The 17,326-nt window shown below is 47.9% G+C and overlaps 1 protein-coding gene across 1 annotated transcript; it reads right to left on the minus strand.

Annotated features, from left to right (window-relative positions):
* Positions 1–2,803: 2,803 nt before the first annotated feature.
* Positions 2,804–16,132, minus strand: LOC128723038 (uncharacterized). The gene is made up of 6 exons (XM_053816742.1): positions 16,096–16,132; positions 15,521–15,672; positions 6,116–6,216; positions 5,925–6,042; positions 5,707–5,840; positions 2,804–5,624 (listed from the first exon to the last, which is right to left on the minus strand). The coding sequence occupies exons 1-6, from the start codon at positions 16,130–16,132 to the stop codon at positions 3,569–3,571; spliced, it is 2,598 nt and encodes an 865-aa protein (XP_053672717.1). The 3' UTR covers positions 2,804–3,568.
* Between the last annotated feature and the right edge of the window lie 1,194 nt (positions 16,133–17,326).

Consider the following 17,326-nt stretch of genomic DNA (forward strand, 5'->3'; position numbering starts at 1 on the left):
CGAGGGTGGACGACCTGAGGGGAGTGTGGAACCATTTGCGCATCCCTTAGCCTTCGGTTTCCGTTTACTTTTTTTTTTCTACAAAACCGTACGAGTAGAGTAGCGTAATCGGTGGTGGTGTAATGAATCAATTCCGGGTTAGCGGTTAGCGATCGAGGAGCGATCGCGATAATATACAGGAACAGGGGAACGTGCGAAAACCCAACAAACGGAAACACGAAACGGTCGTCTGCAAGTTGGCCTGCCGTTAGAGTCCTGTTGAGTGTTTTCGCTCTAACGGAAGGGTCTCCACACGTTTGCGTTGTCTCGGGGAGAAGAAGGAGAGCTTTTGGTGCAGTAGTTGTTGGCAATGATAAGTATTAGTTGTTAATTTCTAGACGATCGTTGTTTGATATGGATTTCATCGATTCCATTTCGTATTACCGTTTTATCCTTCGCTGCTTCCGAAGAGCGCCACTAATCCTAGCGAAGTACTGTTCTATGATACTGTTTTTTTGTTTTCCGTTGTAGAATGGTCTCGAATTTTATCGGCTTGTTGCATCGCTTAGCACGGAGTTGTAGCAGCTCTCGCTGTTTACCCGCTCTGCATCTAACGGATAAGTTCTTTCGTCTCCTGATTGTTTGTGGAAGCAAGGATTTTATTGAATCGAGCGCCCATAGCACAACGGCCGGGCGAAAGCTATATCAACGAGACGGATGTTGGTGTTTCTTTTTCCGGTTGTTACCGTTTGTTGGCGTTTCGCTTTCCCTTAAATTGAACCAAAACGTACTTAAGCAAATGAAATGAAAACTATACAGCAGAAGGAGGCGGTGCTAGAAAGTAATCAATCCATACAAACCCGAATCTCGCTTCAATGGAACGAGCGATGAACGGAAGGGGCAGAGATGTTTCCGGCACAAAAAAGGAAACACGCAGTTACACACCTACAATCACGAAAACACACAAATACAGATTCATCAATAGACTCTTACGCATTTTTTGTCCCAAATCGCGTTAATTCAAGGTGGTTGATATAAGTAATGATTAAAAACGCTATAGGAAAAATGGAGAATCTAATCATGCGAAAGCTTAGAGAAAGCTTGGTGATTTGATGAACTTAGAGAACGTATCTAGGAAATTCTCTTTTGTGCTACATGGCGATGGAGAGCGAGAAAGAAGAAGAAGAAGAAGAAGAAGAAGAAGAAAACAAGGCGTTACATTTAGTCTATCACAAATTTCAACTCGAAATGTCAGCACATGTTCTTGCCATTAACTATTATACATACGATTGGATTTCGTTACGTTGCTTTATCGTCTGTTTTGTTAGAAGCTGTAAAGAGACTTAAAACCGACAGGCGCGACTGTCGCAAGGTGATTATGCTTCATAATTCGCAGTGATAAGGGTTGTCACGGTTTGCTAACGAAACTCCTGCAGGCGTACACGAAGGCCCCGAAGGATCACGTTATAGCTGCCCTGTTGGATCGTTGGAACCGCGCGGTTACATATGTCTAGTTGCGAAATTTGCTATTACTACTATTATCTATAACTATTACAATTTAAACGCAAAATCCACCACGTGGTTGGATGCCACGTGCGACAGACGTGCCGGGTGTAGCTATTTTCTAAAACCCGTTGTTTCTTGTGGAAGAACCATAGCCAGAGATTGACCACGTCCAAGCAGACTCGCGAATTCGCATCACAATCGAGCTACGGGGATCGTGATGGGGTTCGATCTCAGCCGGATTTAAGCGCGCCTACCTAACAGAACCTTGCCTACGTAAAGAGAGCCTATCTCTCGCATGAACAGCTAGAGCTAAGTCGCGGGTTTTCTTCTCTTTTGTCATCCCGCCAAACTGATCGGCCTCACCATCCGCGCTATACCGACCTGTGCCCAAGGATCGTATGCAATTGTTTTTAGTTTTTAGCCTAGAATAGACCAGAAGCACACGGGGCGTATGGGTGCTCGATGACGAGACAGGCTGTTGAAGATTATCGAGTTCTGGGAGGGCCGAGGATCAAGCGAATCATCTTTCACCCGAGGAACGTATCTGCGGTAGTATTTATCAAAATGGATGGCGGGTCAAAAGTAACCAAACAAAAAAAATCGTCTTAAACCACAATCTCCAATTGCCCGCTAATTAATATCGCCACGCAAGGATCGAAACACCGGCTGGTAGCCCGGACGCCGATCTTATGAAAAGCCTCAGAAGGCTAGCTTAGGGAGGTTGCATTCAAATGCTGATAATTTCGCTTCGGACCTGGTGAAAGGTAATGCCACAGAGAGATACCCTTACATAAATAGCAACAAATCTTTAACAAACACTCTCGCTCGCCGAAGGCACAGGCCATGCTCGCAGAGCGCACACGAGCGGTTCGTGCGAGCGTGTTGTACCATATGGGTGCGGAAACTTTGAAACTTTGTTTTCAAAGTAAAAAAAAATTGCTGGTAGCGATGGAAAAAATTAACAGAAGAAGAAGTTTTTCGGTACCCCACACTTACACACACTCACACAAAAAGGAAACAAAAAACGATTGCCTCTGATCGGTCGAGGAAGAAATAGTTACAATCTTTCCTACGCGTCGCAAAACCAAGCCCGGGAAGTGCGCCAGACCGCAAATGAAAATGCCGAGTGTCATCTCCAGATCAATTTCGGTTCTTTTTTTCAAAATGCATTTTTTGGTAATAAAATAAATCTGTGATAAAAACGAACAAACACAGCTACGCGGCAAGATCGCTACATCCGAATTCGCTACATCCGAGCAGCCCTTTTTCGGATAGGTTTGGCGACGAGACAGAAAACAAACGAACAGGCACTTTATATTATAAAAGAAAATTTTATTTTCTTCATCATCTACATCTCACGTCCTAACATTATCGTCGCGCCCTTGAGTTATGGTGGCTCGCTTTTGTATACCAATATAAAGAGAAGAGAAGAGTAGTCCTTAACGTACGCTGGCGAAACCAGGCCCATCATCTGCATCGCTTTATACATGCCGGTTTTCAGCTCACTTCGGTCGGTTTAGCTTTTTTTTATTCGCTGCTTTGTTTTCGCTCCCACTCGAATCGCAAAATTGCCCTCCTGCCAAAAAGGACTCAAAGCATTGCTTACAGACGCCTCGAGACGCTCACTTAACTATCGTCCATCGTTTCTTCGACCACACGCTCCGGATGGTTTTTTTTATCGCTCTGCCTTCGCGACTCATCGCTCTATAATGCCTGCAAATTTCTATTCTTTATTCATCGTTGTTTCCGCCATCTACCATTGCAAATAAGGGCTTATCACCGTTTCGTCCTCGTTGGTTGAGTATTTTTTTTCCGGCGCGCATCCGGATCTGCGGTTCTAATAGTATTTACAAAACAGAAGAAAATATCCAATCGCTCAGCCGTGGGGTGGAATCCTCGTCCTTCCTTCGAGTGCTTCGTTTGCTCTTCTTTTTGCTGAGTTCCGTACGCCCTTCGGAAGCGCTGGGATGGGACGGATGGGGTGAACGAGGGAGGAAAGGGAGTTTCAAAATAAATTACATCATTTCCAGCGGGGGATGAGAAAGGATCGGATTTTAGGGTCGCCCCGAAACGGGCGACACCCTTAGTACTCGTACGCGCCAAACACCTGCGCTCCACGACGCTGGGCGGAGGAAGAGGAGGAGGAGGAGGACGGGGCACCCGTCTCGATGGCAACCGGCGCGTGGTAAAGCAGCGAGGCTGGGGCCGGGGCCCGGATGGCCGTCCTGCGGAATTCGGAGGGCGCGTAAGCCGGCTCGAAGGGCACGAAATCCGCATCCGGTTGATGGACGTACCGATTGCGGAAGAAGTGTTGTGGGGCGCTGCGGGTGAGGGGTTTCAAGGTCGGATTGAGGGCGTCATTGAGCGTTACGTCGTACTCATCGTCGTACAGCTGATCGAGCGTCTTCACGTTGACCACTTCCGGTGGTGGCGGCGGTGGTGGAACTTGCTGCTGGTTCCGCTTTCCCGCACTTCCGGCAGGCCCATCGAGGTCGATACGGAATGGGGCCGGTTTCTCGGGCTCAGGGGATGCGGAGGGTGGCGGTGGTGGTGGTGGTGGTGGAGAGGAAGGTGGCTGCTTTGCTACCCCCACGGGTTGTAGACCCCGCGCTAGATAAGGGTTGCCTCCACGGCTCGGTAGAAATGGCCGCTTCGTCGAGCGCATTGGTCCTGATCGCAAAGTACTGCTGCTGCTACTGCTGCTAGGTTCAATCGAAGGCGAAGGCTCTCGCTGACTAACGGGTCCTTTTTTCGACTTAAAGTTCCCGTACAGACTCGAAACCGCTTGTGGTCGAGCGACAACGGATGGCCGCACTGAAGGACCTCCATACTCCGGTTCGTCCTCCTCGAGATCCTCCGAGGGTGGTGATGGTGGTGGAACATCGCGGTTCAACTTGCTGACGTGTTTGGCAGAGCCGCGTGAACCTTTAGCTAACTCCGAGTTGTCCCGACTATTGACTCGCTCGCCGGCTGGTTCCGGCTTGCGCACGTTTCCCGGAACAGCCCGGAACGGAAGGTCCTCCTTGGCGATGATTACGTCATCGTAGTACACGACGTCAGAGGAGGCACTTGGTCGGGGTGGTTTTCCGGCGTCCGTTTTTTCGTCCTTCCGCTTATCGTCACGCCGAGCTGGTGCATCCTCGTAGTCATCGTAGTACTCTGGTTCCGATGGTGGCGCTGACGTTGTGGAAGCCGATCTAGCTGGAGCGCCCTTCGGTGCGTCCGAGTTTCCGTACGCGTATTTACTCTTCTCGTTGAGTGGCACAGGCCGGTTGATGCGTGGAGCTGCTCGAGGACGATCGTAAATGCTCGAACCGGCCGGTTTCACGGTTACAACATCGTTCTGCTGCCGATGTTGCTTGTCCGAACCGCGACGACCCGCGTACGATGGTGCAGGTGCGTCGTAGTCATCAGCCTCTTCGTCATCTTGGTACCGACGATCGTCGTATAGAGGGCGCTTTACGGGCACTTTCCGTTCATCCGCTACCGAACCACGACGGCTCTCGGCGTCGGCTGGAAATGAGCGACGATCATCGAGAGAGGACGATCCCATCGGACGCCGATCAGCTGAAGGACGAGGCACACGTCGTCGTTCGTTCTGCATCACTGGGCGCTTTTCTTCCACGATGTCTTCCACCCGGCGACGATCGTCCGCTAGCGGACGCCTATCATCCGCTAGAGGGCGCCTATCATCCGCCAGAGGACGCCGGTCGCGATCACGTCGTCGATCCTCGTAGTATCGTCGATCATCTTCAACGGCTGGACGTCGATCACCATTGCGGTTGCGAGTTTTCATCGGTCGATATGGTCGACGATCCTCATATTCTTCCTCTTCTTCGTCACGATCGCGCTCTCGTTCGCGGTACCGGACGCGCTCGAATCGCTCATCCTCTTCGTAATCGTCGTAAAGCGGACGGCGGTTTCGTGGACGGTTCTTGCGACGCCGATTGCGCTCCTCGTAGTAGTCCTCCTCGTAGTCCTCGTCGTAGTAATAGTAGTCCACCTGAGGACGTCTCCTGCGGACCGGTTTACGCAGTGGTTTCGGTCTCGGAGCCGCCGTTGATGGAGCTGCCGTCGTCGAGGTCGTAGGAGGAGGCTTCACCGTTGTCGTCGTCGTCGCCTTGTACAAGGGCTCGTTCCTAGAACAAAGACCAAAGGCAATCAAACTCCAATCTCCAACCACGTCCTTCTCGCGCTTCACCGGCATCGGAATCCACCTACCTGAACCAGTATTTGGGCGAGTTCTTGCAGTCCACCTCCGACGCGAAATGGCAGATGAAAGTCTTCTGATCGAAGGCCGTGTAGTTGGCGCACAGGAAATCGTACCGTATGCCATGAATGCAGTGATGGTACAGCTGCGGATGATCGAAACCGAGCAAACAAGAACACGTTATCAAAAGCATGCTCTCCTTCTGCCCAACACCTGCACCTACACCTACCTGACAGTTGTACTTGATCGAGGCATAGAACCCGTCGTGTAGCTTCGGATCACACGTGAAGCCGATGTCCTCTTCAGCCGGCACCGAATCCAGGAAGGGATAATTGGACAAGTTGTACCTACGGAAGGGCGAAATGATAGCGAATCGCGTTAATGGCCTCTGATGGGCTTGAATCCTGCCGCGATACTTACCCTCGCAATTCGCGAGGCAAATTGGGATCCCACACGTAGTCGACCTGCGGTATGCCGGTAAGAGGGGCCTTGGTCGCTCCATCATCGCCTTGATCGACGGCCTGCAAAAGCACGCGGAAGCAAAGGTTCAAATCATTAAACGTCATTTCGTACACTTTTACATGTTTACCTCGGTTTGCGAGAGTATGAACTTAAGAGCAAACAATTAAAGTAATTTATTTGAAAGTATGCATTTGGTGGATGTTATTTCTAATGACAGAAAATGATGCCCTAAAATGTGCAAATAACATCCCAAATAGGTACGCTTTTTAGACGATAATGTCTGAGAAGATCTCGTCCTCGATTATTTTCCCTTAAATGTATTTTATCCGCCAAAACTTTATGCGTTAAAAATTGATGTCAAATTGACGCGTTGACTTACATAGACAACTATTCATTAAGTCCGTCCCACACGTAAGGTGCGTTTGATAGTGCAATATTTATTCAATCTTATCATTCGCCTCCTATTAACGCGCATTTAAAACGCACTCAATCGGTGATCCGTGTCACGCGTTCTCTTCGCTGTCGTTTTTCTCCAACCACCATCGTGAAAATGTTTCTCATCCGCGCATACATTACCTCCAATCATTTCTCATTATCAGCGAATCACGGCACCTTCCGAAACTCACCACTAATTACCAGCTAGCGTTGCTTTTGGAACCGTTCAAGATAAAGTGCACAGTTACGCAAACGCTCATTGTTTGTAGTAAACCATATATATATATATATATATGCACGTCACTTTTTCTTACCCTTCTTCGACCACAAGCTTATCGCGATCAGTTGGAAAGGATCGTGTGAAGGCAGAGAGCCATTTCCTGAATCGCACCGGTGCATTACCGGAAACGGCTGGCGCGGTTGCACCGACTTTCGCGCCACTTCCGTTCCGCTCGTGTTGTGCCGAGATTCGGCTTTGATCTCCACTTTCCGGTGGTCTGTGGTGGGCTATGCAAATTATACGCTTCTCAGACCCGAGCACCAGCTCGTCTTCAGCGCACGGGCCACGGTGGATACGTAATCGCGAAAAGCGTTCGCATTTGGGACGTGTTGCAATGCAACACACAGCACCTGCAAAATGGCGCGTGTTGATGAAAAACATTTACCCCTTCGCAGAGAGACAGTTGGCAAATGTGCCAAAAAGCAAAATGTGTTTGGGAGCGAAAATGAGAGGCGAAATTTCATTTCCTTCTGTCTTTAAGTTGAACGGGCTGGCGTTTAATCAGTCCCATCGCAATGGCGCTTCCCATTCCGAATGCCAATGCCAATTTTTAACGCCCAACCCGGTCGGCTTCTTTGCCGCTTATTAGTAGCGCTTTATTACTCTGCTTTCTTCACCGTCCAACTTCAACCCCCAAGTGGGGCATCCTTCTCACCCCTGGCTAATTGGCGGCAGTGTTGAAGAGGGTTTGCTGAGCGTGTTGTTAAGAATTAACCGACGTTGCCGTGGTCGATCGGTTGTTGAACTGATCGGTTTCGTAACGAGACACCTGCCGTATACTCGGCAAATGTTTCATGATCAGCTGGGCCTTGAGATCGGTTGGTGTGCCGGATTTTTTTGTATCTGTGCTCTCTAATGGCCCTCAGTTCCGCCTCACTCTCGTGGATCACCGAGCCACCCGTGAAAGAAAGCGAGAGTTTTGCTTTGTCGAAACAAATACTGCTGAGTGATGATCTAGCGCAATGCGGTGTATTGTTACGTTTACCTGGAGTTCAAAGATACTAATTATACATCGTTTAGGAGAAATAATCAACATGTAGCTGTCTCGTACTTAACGGTATTTATAAAATTGAAATTGTATAAGAGAAGTAATTTTTCATTACTTTTTTAGTTACTCTTTTCATAAAGAAACGGGATCATTTGCTTTATTTCCCATTTAATTTCATACTTTTCTAATTAGAGAACTCTGCAATCATGAGAAACCACAGGCTTAGATATAATAAAAATGCAACGCCATGCTTTTTCGGACGAGTTATGACGAAATAGTTCGGTTGCACAACTTATTCGTTTGATATTCAATAGCTCGCTGAAGAGTCTGATGTAAATGACACAAAAAAATGAGGGCAAGAAAAAGAAAATGGTTCACCAAAAAATTTGTTTGCCCATTCATTTACCCATTGACCATTGGCATTTCCCGTCGCGCTGAGGAAAGAATTGTACCTAAAGCTAATCACCCGATGTCAGAAAAGCCTCAGCGGTGGACAAATGCAAAGCATCGTCGCATTATTCAACCGTGTGAAAATATTATCTAAGCCCAATAAGATCGTGAGCCTGGCATGGCTTTTCCTTTCCCGAAAAGCTTGCGTGATGAAAGTGTCATTTATTCTCTGTTTCTCTCTCTCTCTCGCTCTCCCACTCGGAATGTTTCCTTTTTGGATTGATTATATTTTATAGAAGCTCATTACCCATTCCGGGCCGGTGCGGATTGGATTTTGTAATAAATCGAGAGAAATTAGCTCAAACGCTCCGTCAGCGCCACCCCACACACCCGAACAGCACGTCCATCGCGATTGCACCCCCAACCCCAACCCCGTACACCGACCACTTCCGCATGATCGATCGCCATTTTCAATAACGGTCGTTTTCGTTTATTGGCCCGCTCCGCCCAATCAGCATTCCACCCCAGACCCGCGTGTGATCGATTTCGCCGCCGCCTTCCTCGAAGGTGTTTGGCGTTTGTTTCTTCTTCTTCTTCTTTCTCACCCCTTCGCCATTTCGTCTAGTGTTGGCTCTCGCGTCATCGCGTGCCATTCACGTCCGGCAGGTACGGTTTTGGGGTTCGTTTCGAGGAAATTAAATCATTTACAGCGATGGCGCATATGCGTGATTGCGTGGGTGGAATGCAGCTGTGCGATGACATATTGCAGACCAAACGCCACATGGAGGACGTCACTACGTGTGAGGATGAGTACGGCATCGAATCCGTTCACGTCGTTTGCGTCGTGTTTTGTGATGACTTAATAAAAGCTTTTCTCGATCGTTTTGTTTCTGAATATTTTATTCCATTGAGGTCGTTAAATTCAATGTACGTTTTTTTTTCTATTACAAAGTGTGAAAGCTTTAGTGAGCTTTCATGTAGCTGAACAAACACATAATGTTAATGTTCTATTAATACATCATAGTATCACGCATGAAATGAGAAATGAGATATTATAACATAACTCTTTATAGTCGCGGCGACCTCTTTGATTCAAAACCAAGGTCACGATCAAAGAAAACCCTGCTTCAGGGCGCATGAATCACCCTTTGACACCCTTTTAAACCACATTATATGCGTTCGATGCGTGCATTTTTTCATTCACGTCGAAGAAAGGTCCCCCATTTCCGGTGCACCATGCCATGCCGCCTTGCCGCCCATACAAAGCAACACCGCAACACGATCACATGCAAATGTCACCGATCGCCGATCGATGCAGGATGCTCCGATCGATTGACCAACCGTATAAGGCATCGCACGACCCGCCACGAAGCTGCACGTGCCTTCGCAACATTTCGCAACGCCCCCAAAAAAAAGGACCGCGCTTCGTGGGGCACGCTCGTGGTATGTTAATTATGAGCCCCGGCACCGTTAGCCACCATATCGGAAGGGCCAGAGGGTAAGCTAGCTGACATTTCGAACCGTAAGACCGTCAGGCACGAAATGAACGGGTACGTTATCAGTTTGTAACCCTTCTCGAACGGGCGTTTCGTAAGGCGGTTTGCAGGTTAAGGTTAACGGACGCGAACGCGATATGTGCCACGCGGCTCCACGTGGGTCCGTTGACAGCCGGTGTGCGGGTGATGTTTTAAAGGTAAGTATGTCAGCGGCACCATTAGTCGCACGCATAGGCAGTATCGGTTAGATTGCGCCCCTTAGTGATCGCTACGCGTACTACTCACGGTAGCAGTCAAACTCGATGGTTTGACATTTGAGAAGTAAGACACAGAATCTCTCAACCAACACAGCAGGCGTGGGATTGAGGCTCAAATGGTGGTGTATTGTGTGCTTGAAACTCACGCCCTATCGGTTACTAAGAACGTGTGAGGGCGTTCTCTGTGGGGTCGTTTATTCTGCACACGCACGCAGCCTCTCTGAGCTTATCTGATTGTTCCTTTCGGTTTGCATTTTGCACGCGGCCCGTTTGGTGAACGATCTCCAACGTGCATGTTTCACGCCATCAACCGCGTAGGAAAAAGGTTACAGATATCTATCGCAATGCAAACCAACCGTGCCGTTTCTAACACGCACCGCAACAGCGGTTTAGGTGCGAAAGATACATCGGCGCAGTGGAACGCCGCCTCTCAGAACAGGTTTATCGTGCATGCACAAAACCAAGAACTAAACCGCCCCAAAGTAAAGGGCCGGTTAGTTGCAAGGTTTCGCAAAGTCCCCCCTTGGCCAAAGGCCACACAATAGACCCGCCAAAGCGAACCGAACGACGGTGAGGTACTAGCGAGTTGTAACCTTCCCTTTGAAACGTACAGAACCGATTTTGTATTTATTTTAGCTAAATTGGCTGAAGAAGGAACTCGAACGTACAAAACTTGGCGCATGGTGGCGGCATCGTGAGGGTGAATGGCTTCGGCGGAACCGTTCCGTCAAGGCTGCGGATTAATTGCACCAAACGGCCGTGATGGTCGAAATAATTAACCGAACTGGTTGGCTAACTGGCGCGTTTCCAACCGGGTTTGTCGAAATAGGCTTCACGAAAAGCGACTCAACCGCCGAAAGACCGAGGCTCCAAAGCATTCTACCGAGGGTTGCGCAGTTACGATGCGGAGAATGTATGTTTGGACCCATTCAGCTGGTATTTCAATTAGAATTCTATAATATCAACAATGGAACAATCGATTGGTGTGATTGCGAAGGAAAAAGGTATACGAGCGAGGAAGCTGAGACATGTTTGAAGCAACATGATTTTGCAGTGGAGATCGCTGGTTTTTAGATAGCCTGACGCTATTGGTATGCATAGAATAAAGTGAGATGCTACGAAAGATTACGAACTACTACACAAAGGTTGACAGTATCGATCATGATCTTTCTTCGGTGACTTTGAATACTCGCAGGTTAGTAGAACCTTGTTATAAAAGCCTCCTGTTCCTCGAATGGAAATAACATGTTCTACAATTCATGGCCTCACAATTTATGGGCCTGAAAGTTCGCGTTTCTGGAAATACCGACCGTTGGTTGGCTGCGATCGTTCCACGTGATCGCAAGTACGAAGCCAACTCAACGAGCATGACACGTACGCACCCAGAATCAGCCGGCCCGCGCCCGGTGACAACATTTGCATCTTAATTATGTCATTACGACGCATTGCCGCAAGCGTATCGTCCTGAATGGCGGAGGTTAGTGAACTAAAAGCCCCAAAAGCCGCTCATACTCGCACCGTGGAAGCGTCTTCACGCGTTGCGTTGCTTCGACAAACAACAAGCGAAAAAAAAAATCTCAGCTGCCCGAACAGTCGGTGGGTTTTTTTTTCTTGCTCAAAAGGTTAAGTAATGCTACAATCGACATTTATTTGAATATACGCTTCAGTGTGTGTGTGTCGTTGAGATGGCGGGAGGGATTTTCCGTTCCCGTTCATGTGAGGCGCACGTTATGAGTGATAAATAATTGCCCATCCTTCGGCGAAGGAGCACTCACTGGCGCCCGCTGGATGCCAGCTGCTGCCCATGCGGTCTATTTAATTACCGATCAACCGCTCGGCTCAGCGTGGCTGTAGCGTTTAGGTGTCGAGTGGAGCGTATTTTTTTTCTCGCTTTCTGCTCCCAACACCCAACCTGCCATTTAGTGAAACTAACAACCACCGGTATGGTCGTTTGGCCCACGACGATGCGTTTGCTGCGGCGAGATTGAAAGGTTTTCTTTCCGTCTTCCTGCTTCGAACCTGCGCCTTGGCCTGTGGCTTGTTTGCGCTTGCGTTATTCTTATTACGCAAGCCGCACCCCACCAGCGGTCCCTTTGCTGAGCCCCTTGAGGTGGGCCGGGATTCGGTAATGGCCGGCGACATACGCGTCGCAGGTAGGAAAATGTGATCTCAAACACGCGCGCGCGCGCGAATATCACGCTGTGACTGGCATTTTACCTCGACGCCTTTACGAGAAGGATGCCAGAGTTGTCGAGTCACTGCCTGCCGGTACGGTGGGTTATGGCCTTGCCCAGTGACGCCTGATGTGTGACCGCTGACAATCTAATGAATGGTCCCAGCGGTGGTTTTTAACCACACGACAGCTTCACCTTTTCCTTCATCGCTCACAACTGCAAGCGCAAAAGCTTGTTTCGGGAGCTCGATCGAACGGTAATTTATGGAAAAAGTGTTTCAAAAAGCACCTTAAAGGGCACGATGATAGTAATGATTTCAATAGCTGTTAAATTGAGCTTCCTTTATTCACGCTTCTGCGGCAACAGTTACCTTGCAAATGGCTAATGTTAAACGTCCAAACGTTAATAATGAGTAAAATACTATTATTTCCGGGACGGGTTTAGTTAATCTAAAAAATAGCTTATAACATTTTAATATAACATGCAATAATTCCTTCTATATCGTTCAATTCACTCTTTCAAAGATTGCTACAGATCTAAGTATGAGAAACAATCATTACAGATATAAGTATATGAGCAACTTAGAGTGCTACCATCTGTAGCCATCGAAAACATCTTGTCATTGTGCATGTAATAAAGCAATCAGATTGAAATGTCTCCTATCGAGGCACAGTTATTGATGGGCGATTACCCAACCAATATCAGATCCTATCCCTGCTCTATTGAGCAATCAATTCAAACCATACTACAGCCATACTAAGTCAAGTCCACATACAACTTTTCGACTACATTGTTGCAGTGCCTCTGGAATCGTTCACGCGTGGCAGTCTGGCATCGATCTGGACCATCCGTGGTGTGGCAAAATGCATACACGTTACATAAAAATCCACTTTGCACTGCTTTAGTTCCTTAGCTTCGGCTGGTGGCCATTCTCTCCTTACGCCAGCGCACGTTCTTCTGCGTTTTACACTTCTTTTCCATTTCCTAGTTCGCTCACACTCGGCAACTTGTCGCTCGGGCCCCAATTACATGGCAACCGTTGCCTCGAGTGCCTTCATAATTTACCACGGCTTGGCAACATAAACAAGTGGCGCGCCAGCAAAGTCTACAACCGTTAACGTCAACGTCAGGTATACGCCCGTGCGATGTGTACAACCTGTAATGGTACATTGCAACTACAGCACTTGCTGTGCGGCCGAGAAAAGCCGGGGTTGCACCGTACCAGGACACCCGAACTGGCCACAAGGACGATCGATTTGAGCGTCACGGAATCGGCCAGTGCTCGCGCAAACCGCACGTTTGGTGTTGTTAATTAGCACTCAATTAGAGGCCGGACAGGCGGACAGGTAAACATGCCCACAGTTCGTAATGGTTTCACTTTTCGGACGTTGGCGAGGGTGACCTAATTCGAGAGGCCGATATGGCATTGGCATACTTCGCCCGGGCCGTGCCGGATTCTTACGCAGCCGTGACATTAGATAAGTGGCACGAACGGTGCTAATAATGCCGGCGCAAAATTAGGTAATGAAGGTTGTGTGTGCACCCAATCAGATATGCTTCATTCGACGAGAGGAAACTCAAACAAGACACGAGTTCAAGTGAGAACGAAGCGAGTGATATAATACGTTTAATGACCTTAAAATTTCATCCGAATATGTGTTCCTGAGCATTGATCTTGTATAGCAAAAAAAATGTTCAAAACTTAAGAAACCTTAGAGACCCAAAAGTTCAAATGTCGCCATCCCTCACAACTTGAATAACTTCACTCAACGAGCCAACACGTGCAACCCTACTAACCTACTACCATTTTCGGGTCTCTTCCGCTTTGGTTCGGTAACCCCTCCACAAAAGCAAAAAAAAAAACCTCATCCACTAAATGTCTTCGGTGGACGTCTTCGAACGTCTTCCCCATTCGCCTTTTTACCTTTTCTCCTTCAACCCGTTCCACCCGTTCAACTGACGCCCGGGCATCAACCTCTGACGCGTGGTTTTTGTGGAAATGGGCGCGGTTTGCCCTTTTGTGCCTGAGACGACCGGTTCGACCCGAAGAGAAATGATTATGAATGAAACCAGACGGCTTAACCGGCTGCGGAAGATCGAACGGGGAAGCAACCTGCTCCGAAGACTGGCTGAGTGGTGGGATCGATTATCGGTTGCATCGGTCACCTCGGTGTGACAACAACAGCTGTGCGGATATTACGTCACCGTCTGTGGATGTTTCGTCAGTGGCAGGTTGAACCGAAAAAAAAGGGCACCGATGAGGGTAAACGACATGGTTAAGCCGGTTATTATGGCTGGGGTTGCGGTTTTCCTCCACATTTGTCATGAGTTGTTTTATTCAGCTTGGTGTGGAGTCGTTTTTCATTGAGGATGACAACTTAAGGATGTGCTTAGATCCTGGAGAATCAGCAATTCCCTAAAGTATAGTTTAAGCACAGAGACATACGTTTCCGCCAGTCAGCTGTACTACAAGGAACTAATAGCTAATAGCTGCTAATAGTAGTTCCCGTAGATCACCGCCTAACCCAAAATCAGCTTTACTTTCAACGTATGCAATCTTACGTCATGGGAGCGAGCGCATAATGCCGAAACCACGCCAGCAGAGAAATGTCACTTTTCAGGACACACTTTTTGGTGCCAAAAGCACCGACAGATCTCGTTTTCTCAGGTAAACGACGCCATCCATCCACCCGGCGGGCTGACACATTTCCATTCACTGCCCTGGTCATCGAATCGAGGCCACTGGTGACAGTTTGGGGCACAGACACGCCGCAACTCATCGCCCACGCCATCGTGTCGGTGGCTTATGCGCAAAGCCACTGGCAAGAGGGCTAGCCCTTCGACCCAGCCTGCGTTTCACAACATAAAGCAGCAGAAGAAGAAAAAACGGGAGCAAGCCAGCTTGACGCTTCCCCCGGTGACGATTACCACAAACGATGTTGCGCAAACTTCGAGTTCACTTTCCAATCTGCTGCACTCGGGCCCCATTCTTGGCCCCAGCAGTAGTCGTGGTACTGCTGGAGGTGCATTAGACACGCTGCAGTAACGCATCATAACGTATAACTCACTCGTCATGCTCGTGGCTTACGGTTTTCGGGACACAAACGGCCATAAAGGCTTCCGCAAAGTTTGCACGAATGTGGAGCATGGCGTCGGTCGAGTTACATAAATGCGCCCTCCATTATGGGGCACTAGGCGAATGGAAACATCCACATTGGAGGTAATTTATTTCACCACCAGTCGATATTTGGATCGTTTGACGATCGATTAACAGCCCCGACAGCTGCTTCCTGGTGTGTATAAGCGGTAGACGTGCGCGCTGGGCTAACATAATTGCACCTACCTCATCTTCAGCCTCGGCAGATTCTTCTGTGGTCGACGTGGCGACGGTCGTTGTGCTGGTGGTCGTAGTCGTCGATGAGGTGGCTGGACCGCGGCCAAAGATCAACGACGTTGCCTTCAAGCCGTCCACCCGGACCATAAGCGCAATTATGACTGTGAACGGAAGAACGAGATCAAGCGGAAACGAATTAGAATGCTAATGAAACCGCACGCCATGGTCGTCGAGTGGTTTACGGCGATCCTTGGCAGTAGTACACTGATTGGGAGATTGCATTATAAAAGGTTTTTAGATGGTAGTAACCAGCTGGATTGGACTAATGGATTTATTGATTCGGCTCATGGCTAGCAGCTAGTTCTTAGCATTTGAGCAGAAAACTACTTTTTTGACTAGTTTTGCTATAGAGAGAATAAGATAAAATTATCTTTCTGTATAACATGACATCACTGTTGAATACTTTAGCTACAAATTATCATATCTATTTTATTATCAGCATATTTTGTCCATCTAGTCGGGAAACTAGACACGCGAATCTCGTGAGCAAAAGATAGAACAACAATAATTGATGAGCAGCTTACCCGCAAACAGGAGCAGCCATCGCCGGATCTTTTTCATGTTTTCCCTGCAAAAGAAACAAAAATAAACGTGTTTTAACAAGCAGAACGAAATGTGAGCTGCGAAGCGTAAAGATAAATGACAGGGGAGATTGACAAATGTAGACACGGTGGATTTGAAAGCATGATCTCGCTTAAACAAATTAGCTTAGCCTCACGCCGATTGGGTCTTCTTCTCTACATGTTGCAGCGCACCTTTGCGCCATCTCCACTAGTCTTTCCGATGACCTTGACGAAGCGAGAAAGAGAGATCAGTGTTAACGCAGTACAATGGAGCGAATTAAGCACAACGAATCAATGGATGGAGCAACCGACACGATGCAACTGCTGCCAGCAACGAGATGATGACCAGCGCATCACGTATGGTCGATCGGCAAGCCCAGATAGGTGTGTAGCACACGCCCCAAACGAGTCATTCCATTCATAACCTCAATTGGTTACTTCGTTTGCATTTTGACTCGGCTGCAAGACGGTGAGGAGTTTTTTTTTAGCAAAAAAGCATGTCACCCTAATAGCAGACGGTATTAATTAACGAGAGTATCAACCAGATTGTAGATGGAGACGAATTTATGTGCGTAATCTTCGACTGTCACCTTAGAAAGTGAAAATCGAGTAAAAACGAATATGTACGAAGTTAACGAAGTAAGATGATGAGAAAATGTCTGCCACTTTGTGTGTGACTGACGAATTTTAGGATTAAATCAAGCATTAAAGCTACTCTAGATTGAATAGTCGTAGAGCTACTCAAACACCTCGTAATGGAAAACACTTATTTTGAGTACTTTTGAGTTTACCTCTTATAAAAGTACTTAAAAATGAAAATGTGTTGTAATAAACGGAACACAAGTTTCGGCACCATAAATAGCAGACGGCAGCTCAAACATCAACCTACATGCGATTGTTTTAAATACGCCGTAAAAAAAACCCTAAACCAATTCATAAGCCGTCTCCATTTTGAGGCAAACAAACGATCTCTACTAGGTATCCTAAAATGATCACTTAAAATACTGCAATCTGCGACACCAACGCTCATAATTGTAAGACCTGAGTGCAATCCTACGCGGAAGCGATGGATCGCGCGTATTGAAGGCACGGAGTTCTCCACCGTGAAGTCAACCAGTGTCCCCTCCCTTGACAGCTGACAAACGGCAATGCGGAAGTCCGGCGGCAAGTCCCATCAACCGTGGGGCGCATA

This window comes from Anopheles nili, chromosome 3 (assembly GCF_943737925.1).
Source record: "Anopheles nili chromosome 3, idAnoNiliSN_F5_01, whole genome shotgun sequence".
Lineage (NCBI taxonomy): Eukaryota > Metazoa > Arthropoda > Insecta > Diptera > Culicidae > Anopheles > Anopheles nili.